Source organism: Phallusia mammillata, chromosome 8 (genome assembly GCF_965637545.1).
Source record: "Phallusia mammillata chromosome 8, kaPhaMamm4.hap1.1, whole genome shotgun sequence".
Taxonomy (NCBI): Eukaryota; Metazoa; Chordata; class Ascidiacea; order Phlebobranchia; family Ascidiidae; genus Phallusia; species Phallusia mammillata.
The window spans coordinates 15,385,576-15,393,821 of record NC_137259.1 but is presented as its reverse complement, the minus strand read 5'-3'; the positions used below and the strand labels follow the sequence as shown (position 1 = coordinate 15,393,821).

Below are 8,246 nucleotides of genomic sequence, written 5' to 3'. Positions count from 1 at the left end.
AAAAGTTTGATTGACAGGCCTAAGAATTGATGCCTCTGGAAAGACCAAGACAAATACAATAAGCTATAATAGACAATTAGTCTTGAACAAAACGTTTTAGGGCTGTTTGACATTAGGTCATGTCTTGCAACTGACTACTTAGCTATTTAAATTTATTTGAAAAAAACATTGACACAGAGTGTAAAGTCGGCCCCGAATCAGACCCGTAGATTGGAAACCTAGTGCCGAACCCAGTCCGAAAAGCCCGGACTTTCAAGACTATAGTTTAACAGTGCAATGCAAACTATTTGTGCGCATTCGAGTCGCTATGAGTTATAGATTTTTCTTTTTGTCTTGATGATAACTTGTACTTAATAATTCTTACAAATATACAGGTTTAAACTTTTGTCCAGTTTTCAGTCCAGTTGTTTGTCAAGTTAATAAGAACATTGGATACAGCTTTTGTCAGTTGAAAAAAGTGTTTTGAAGATGTAGTCGATTTTGGCTTAAAACTCGATAGCTATTTCTTTATTCTTAAGATCACTATGAGTGATAAACTGGTTTGCCAAGTCTTGATGTGTCACCTGGGAGATCTTGGAACATTTTTTTAATTATTTAAATAACTTTGTTGCGCAACAAGCACTGAAAAGGCCCCATTAATTTTTTTACTTCGTTAACATTGTTTTGCAATGCCCAAACGTTGGTGTCACAGATTTTGTGTGGGCTGTAAAAGGTTAGCAAAACGTTTGTAACATTTCAAAATGTCGGGTAATACTTTAATCTACAGACCTATCAGTCAACCTTGGGTTAATTCTTTTTAATGAACCGCCTAAACATTTGTGCATTTTTTACGCATACCAATTTTGAAAACTTTTTCCCCATATCAGTAGTGTTGTTATTCGAGTTTCACACAAAAACATGCTTCTTGGCATCAAACGTATTAAATGCTTTAGTTGTTGTAGCGTAGATTTCTCTTTTAACTGTGTTTTGACGATTTCTGAACAAGCATAGCTTCAATTACTACTGCAAATTTTGACTTTGCTGTCAAATGCACAACTTTCTTTTCCACGTTGGTGTTTTTTATTTATATGCCCACGCGATCTGCTGTCGTAAGGGGAGGGGAACCGTCAAAAGGCATTTCGATAAAAGAATGTCGATAACAGAACGTCGATGATAAAAATATGTGAACCTTGTAAGTAAACGGGGATAGAAAATTTTTTTCGGGCTTTCACAAGCCAAAGGCGGGTGGAAAAACTGAAAAAGGCAAAAATAAAACAACAACAGTCGCTACCTTTATGAATGAAAACCATTAATAGGTGTGAAATGAGTTCATTGTAAATAGTTCAACATGAAACTTGCAAAACGCTGTACTTTAAGATCATCGATGCAACTTTCGAAGGGTTAAAAGGCAAGTGCACCTTAACGTCCATAAATCGCCTTGAAACTTTGCTGACGTGTGATAAATAAAAACAAAGGTAATTACTGATTGCCTTGCGAATATAAAGGAGTTGTACCGTTTGCGAAAGGTGCACCATTCAACACGCTGAATTTCATAAGTACTTAAAAGCAGCAAAAGAACGTGAAATACTGCTAAAACGTTTTCAAATACGTGACACTGCATGTAAATTTCTTATAAGTTGCAAATTTGAGCGCTGCGTACAGCCAAAGCGCAGCTCGGTGAAGACTTGCACAGCAAATCCCATTCTACAAGACAGCTTTGGAGTTTTAGTGCGAATCGGCAGGGAGTGCGTTAGTATGAAATCACAATGCAACAATTGAAACGAATAACAGGCGGAAAAAAAACGCTTTCAAATCTCGCGACAGGAGTTAGAGCTAATGTTATTGCCACCACTTGTTGCTTAAATGACAACGTAAACGTCAGAGAGTGACGAAACGTAGCCTGACGTCATCACCCCCGTGGCGTCATCTGTTATATATGCAACAGGTGGCAGTGGGAATCGGTGCGATATACCATGAATGCAATATTGAAAAGAAAGTTATAAAAAACAAACAATACGAGCATGTAAGAATCGCTTTGAGCTGATTAATGCGGATCGTCGACTGTACAAAGCTGTGACGTTAGCCTTAAATTATTTCGTAATGTACATGAGCTTTGTAAGTATGCACACACACATAAACACGCACGCACGTTAGGACACAAACACACGCGCACATACAAATATATAGATATGTATAACAAAGAAGGAATCTCTGTGCGCCGATCTGTGCAAAGAACGCGTATGCACGGTGACGATTTGTGGCATCGCAGGAACTTTAAGCAGGAGATGGTGCCAACAGACCCTTGGTGGAAATCACGTGTTTCAGCCTGAGGGTCCCCGCGTGCTGTGAAGCTTAGCTACTTTGAGGTTCCGTTAAGAACGTTTAGTAAGCGGCGTAGTTATCAGAAACAAAACACATGACGGCAGTGATTTGGGACGTCACAATAATTATAGTCTCGGTAGCTCAGCTACCCCTGGTGGAAGAACCACAAACGGCCGGTAGACGGCGCTGTTGGTTTGCTTTTGCCTCTCCGCAAGCGGGCCGTTGGCAATAAATATTAGTCTGCATAATCTCCTAGCGCTTATGCGGGCGATTCCTCTCAACTCTCGCCCTGTAGACAATGGTCAAGAAAACGTTGCGTCCATTTTTCGTTGTTTGATCACGTGCTCACACGTGATTGGCTGGAATTTCCAGGCTTCTCTGCAAGCACTGGGGCATGGGCACGTTCTGCGACTCCATTTTGTGCGTGTACATGCGACCGATTCCGATCGTTGCCAGCGCCCGTAGATCGGGAAGAACAGCGAGGATCTTGTTGAAAAAGTTGGGTCGGTCGGCTGTGATGGTGCTCTTGCTGACGTGGTCTTTTAGGCTGTCAATCACCATGCCTTGAAGCTCTTCAACCTTTTTGCTGTCGCGAAGGCCGGGGCGTTCTGTAATAAAAATGCGCTGGGTTAAGTTTGGTAAATTTGGGCTTTATGTCAAAAAACATTTTACGAAGTTAGATCAAAAGTTGTTGTTAAATAACACAAAAAAATGTTTAAACTTTTTCTTTTAAACGTAATTTACAGTTATTTATTTTACTTTTAAAAAAGTGTGTACATACTGAAACGGCCATGTGTATATTTTACCTTGGAAAAGCAATAGTCCAAGCATGCAACTAAATGACGAAATATCGACGTTAAGGTCGGAAAATGTGCAAGCGAAGGAAATAATGGAATCAATCCATTCGCCGAAACTTCGGTAAAGCTGGTCCCGGTGCAGGGCAAGTCCATTGCAGAAAACCAGTTTGCCTTCTTGGATCTCAGATCTAAAAACAAGAACGGAACGATTATACATTTGACTAACGCGACCAAAAAAATGGCGGACGTCTTATGAATTGATTTTCAACTTACCTATATACAAGACGCAAAAGGAAGATCTCAAGAAATGCCTTTTCAATTAGGATAGTCTGGTCCTCTTCACAGAGGTTTCCAAAGCCTGGAATCTTATCTGCCCACTGCCGCACTACTGACAAGCAAGAAGCAAGGAGATCGTAAAAGTTGTGGGTCTCTTCGGCTGTTGTAAGCGGGGGCGAGCACGGGGGAACTCCCGGGGGGCGATACTGCAAGAAAATGGACATATTTATTAAAAATGATGTCGTGTCGAAACAAAACTGTTTGTTCAACATTTGTTAAAGAATAACAAGTTTTTACATGCTGTTTTTTGTATTTACCTTGGAAGTGTCGGTGTTGGTTATTGCGGGGTTGGTGTCGACGTGTGCTCGTACCAACGAAGTTATAAAGCTGATAGGAGGAGATGGAGGTGCAACGGGGTCTTGGGGTCCCTTGGGTTTGGATGGAAGTCTCCCTCTGCGACCCTTTAGGTGATCAGTTCTTACCACTGTCGATCAATAAAAAGATGTTTAAGATTCTGGACTGTTTGTACTAAACTATGTAAAAAACTTATGCTTACCTTCTTTGACCATTCCGACTGCCAAGCATTTTTCGTAGCGGCAAAACTGACATCGGTTGCGCCTTCTCTTATCGACTGGACAGTTCTTGTTCGCCAGACAAACGTATGTTGACTTTTTCTGGACAGTTCTCTGTAAGACGAAAAAACTACATGTACTATTTCGTCAAAAGGTTATGCTACATCAACGGCAATTTGTCTTTGTTAAAGATAGAAATAAAAAAAGTTTCAAAAACATTCATTGCACTGATTTGTCTAAACATCAAGTAAGTGTAAAGTAAAAAGTGCGACTAAACTGACCTTGAAGAAGCCCTTGCATCCTTCGCAAGTTCTTACGCCATAATGTTGGCAAGCTGCGTTGTCGCCACACACTGCACAGAGGCCTTCGCTGGAAGGACGAGGGGTATGTGTCATCGAGGAACCGCCAACCAAGCGGTCAGTCTGGTACGGGTGATGCCGTTGTTGGCCCGAGTAGTGCGATCGGAAGGGGTGAAACGGGTTGCTGTGTGTGCTCGGGATAGTCAAGTACATCTGTCCGTTGTATGGAAGCGGGCTCGGGTAAACACAGTCGGCGTCTTGTTGCTTCAGAAGCCCGGCTGGGATCGAATTCGAAAACGCGTTGCTTTGCATGTGACCGCTTACATCAGGCAAGTGCGGGAACTGGTCACGTTCTTGGCGGTAATGCCCAAAGATATCAGCAATGTCAGCTGCTGATGCCGTGCCAGCCGCCTGTTCCTTAACTGATCGTGACAGACGAGCGCTTTCGAAGACCTGTTGTTGCTGTTGCTGCTGCTGTTGGTAATTCTCGAACTCAAGTCGGGCGCGGGTTACTGAAAGGTCAGTAGGGCTGTGTTGTGAGCTCTGGCGGGGAGACTGCTCCGCTTCGGTAAAAGTAGCTGCAGTGGTCGTGGGAAGAGGCGAGTTCAACATCGAAGTAAAATGATTTTTCACATCTACTCCTGACATTTCTTGTTGGTCAAATGCTCGCATGTTCTTCTGTTGTAGCGGCGACAGGAGGCTGGCGTGAGCGTTGCCAGTCATCAAAGAGGGCATAGAAAGCGCTGAAGAGGTCAGGGCCGATTGCGACATGATGTTGGACTTTGTCACGCCAACTGACAGCGACTTTTTCAAGTGATTTGAATTGACGTCTTGCTGCATGATGTAAGGCTTGGTGTCAGTGGGACTGGTCGAGTAAGCCTGAAAGCCATCCATGCGATTACGGATCTCAACTTGAGCGTTGGAGCACAAACCCTCGTTGTAAAAGTCGCGACGAGGTTGGCTTCTGCTGCCGTTAAATACATCTTCTACTGAGTTGGGAGACGGTGGGGTTACATTAGAAGTACGACGGCTGTCAGAGAAAGAACTACGGAACTGTCTGCGTCCGCTAGACTGCACTGACTGTGTGCGCTGCTGGTACCCAAGTTGGGGCTGCTCCATGGAATACGCCTCGACTTCATCGCCTCCGAGTTTTCCGGCGGCGAAAGTGAAATCATCGTAATATCCACCGCCTACGTTGTATGGACTGGTTTGCGGAGTCTTGGAAAACGAAGGCATGCACTCAGCCTGTACATCTTCAGAGTGGTTGGAGTAAGCTGGGCTACCACAAGTGTGGGGCGTGTTTGGCACGCTCAGCAGCGCCCCCGGTGGTACCAAGGTGCTATTCTTCTTTGCCATCGGCGACAACATGCTCTGATCCATTTGTTGGACAAAATGTTGTCCACTTGTGTCGGTCATGATCTGAACAGACGCGGGAATATTTTCATGATCTATCAAGCCTGCGTTGCTCTGTCTTTGGTGCATTTCCAAAGAGTTAGCGCTAGGATTCGGGGAGCGACCTCCAGTGGTTGATCCGCGTACTGCTCCTGGCTGAGGGGATCCGTTAAAGACATCGGACACTGCGCCATTGGTGGCTTGCTGGCGTGTAGCTTCTCTGAGTGCTGGCTCGTGGAGTACAGTGCCGGCTGATGCCCAGTCTTGTTGGTAGCCGAGAAAGTTGGTCACGGCGGTAGCGGTCATGTTACCCTTATTACTGTGAATCACGGTGGCGTTTGCGTCAAACGGGATAACCGATGCGACGGTAGACTGAGACGAAGACTGCTGCTGTTGCGCACAAACGATCGATGCTGCTGGGAGGGCTTCGTTTGCAATACGATGTTGCGATGACGTCATAAATACTGGATCGATGTCTTCGAGGTCTGAATACTTGTCCTCTTCGCTTTGGAACCCCTCGCTGCAAAAACAGCCATTTTAGTTGTTGTGCAGATTGGCATAGGAAATATTATTATTTTTCTGTGTGTTTGGGAAGTAGTAAAATTGTGACGAAAAAATGGAATGTTAGGACGCAAAATCTGCTGTTTTTGCACCCCTAGTTAATTAAAGTACATTTTTTCTCCTGTAGTAGCCGTTAAAAGTTGCAAATACTGAAGAATTGTCGCGGAATTAATGAAAATTGACAACACAAAACACTGTTTTTGCGCGCCAAGTAACCTTAAACAACACTTTTTTAACTATATTTTCTATCAAAGAAATATTTCCTTGCTTGCCGTACCTGCTATTAGCGGACGACTCTAGACCGAATGTTTGTTTTTCGGGGACAGTGACGAAAGCGAAATCTTCAGAAGTTTCTTCTTGTTGCTTGCCGCAGAAAGCAACTGAACTGAAGGGATGGGAGAAGTCGGAGGCTGAAGAAAGCTGGTATTCGTATTTGGTAGGGCTGATTGTTTGCAACTCGTTGTTGTTACCAAAGCAATCACTTGGCATAATGAGACTGCAAATATGAACAAGATATCGGTTATTTTTTGGTCTCAATTTAAATATACAAGACTAATTTAGAGTGCGTTCATGTCGTATTTAGGAAAAACTGATGGGCTATTTGCCGTTGAAAGTATCGTAAAAAAAAATGATTCCTAAGAAATTTAAGTTCGGTTTTCAAATATATGAAGGCATTTTGAATGCAAACTGTAAAGCCCAAAATTTTACCTAAGATTAATATTAAAGAACAGTAATATAAAGCGAAAGCGTGAATGCAAATATTAAAAAGCAAAGTAAAAATTAAAATAAACCATGCAACTACAAGCTGGATATATTTTTAATTTTTCGCAAAACCAACTAATATTACAACTGACAACATCCACACATTAAACTCACGTAGACATAAGGAATTGGTCGAGGGCGGTGGCCTCGGAATTAGCAGTGTCGGTCAGCGGGAATATCAGACCCGGTTCGCGGCTGTATTTGCTAAATATTTCCGAATGCACGATGCTTGACCAGATCGATTGCAAAAGTTTTGCAGTTTTAAATTTGTTTTATTGTTTCTTTCTTATCTTTCAACCATGCTATCAGCTGAATACACAAAGCACATGTATTATTTGTTCAAATATGATTTATATGTCAAGCTATTTGCTGCTGCTGCAATCGTGCAGTTCCAGTTTTAAAATAAGTCCTGCCCAGCTACAATGTGTGTGTCCTTATTGCACACAAATGCCTTTGAGTTCCAGTGGCGCATATACTTGACCAAGTGCAATAACCGAGTTAATGGCCATGCCGGGTATCAGCTGACCCGCACACAGCTGCAAGAATGCTCATGTCCTGAAATTCGCGTGTTTCGATTGTAAAGCAGTCACTCCAAATTGCCCGTACATGTTTACGGCCTGCTTATAACTTTCGGTCATTGGGCATTTGTCACCTCTTTAACTATCTGCACGTGTGCACCCAGTCATAAAACTCAGCAGCGCAAGGCTTTGGACGTCAATGCTCTGGCAAGTGCTGTTATTAGCAAATCGTAAACTATCTCTTTTTGGCAGCTTTTTAATCCCGTTGCATGGCCCCTTTGCTCACTTAAGGGCAACTGACAATTTCGACAATGTTATTAACTCAGCAACAGTCTCAATTGCACCCTTGATTGGTATGTGCAATTTGCTTCCTGCTAAACTAAATCATTAAAATGTGCGTGTGTATTAACACGCCTGTGATACTACATGCAACTTTCTTAAAAGCACACTGCCTTAGTTACTTTCTGTGTTTTCTTGTCCTGCCTTTGGTGCCGGCCAGCCACAGTAATTTAACTCCACAAGAACAGGACCCAGCCGTTTTATACCAGGCGGCGCAGAAAAAACGCGGAGAAAAAAGAAACAAGGGAGGAGCAGTAGCGCGCCGAGAGCAGCCGCCGGCGCGCGGAGTAAAAAGAAACACTCCTGAGGACATTTGACGTTTATCGCTGAAACCGTCTCCAGTGACGTCCGCAATTTGCGTAGGTTGCCTAAATCGATCGTCGTTACGTCACACACACATAGCGTTTGTGATTGCGCCTTGGTTGGGCG

At 43.3% G+C, this 8,246-nt stretch overlaps 1 protein-coding gene across 1 annotated transcript; it reads right to left on the bottom strand.

Moving 5' to 3' along the window:
- Positions 1-1,036: 1,036 nt before the first annotated feature.
- Positions 1,037-7,300, bottom strand: LOC145205135 (uncharacterized). Its single transcript, XM_080077787.1, has 8 exons — positions 7,075-7,300; positions 6,476-6,694; positions 4,228-6,157; positions 3,931-4,060; positions 3,692-3,858; positions 3,372-3,580; positions 3,108-3,286; positions 1,037-2,909 (listed from the first exon to the last, which is right to left on the bottom strand). The coding sequence occupies exons 1-8, from the start codon at positions 7,080-7,082 to the stop codon at positions 2,647-2,649; spliced, it is 3,105 nt and encodes a 1,034-aa protein (XP_079933913.1). The 5' UTR covers positions 7,083-7,300; the 3' UTR covers positions 1,037-2,646.
- Between the last annotated feature and the right edge of the window lie 946 nt (positions 7,301-8,246).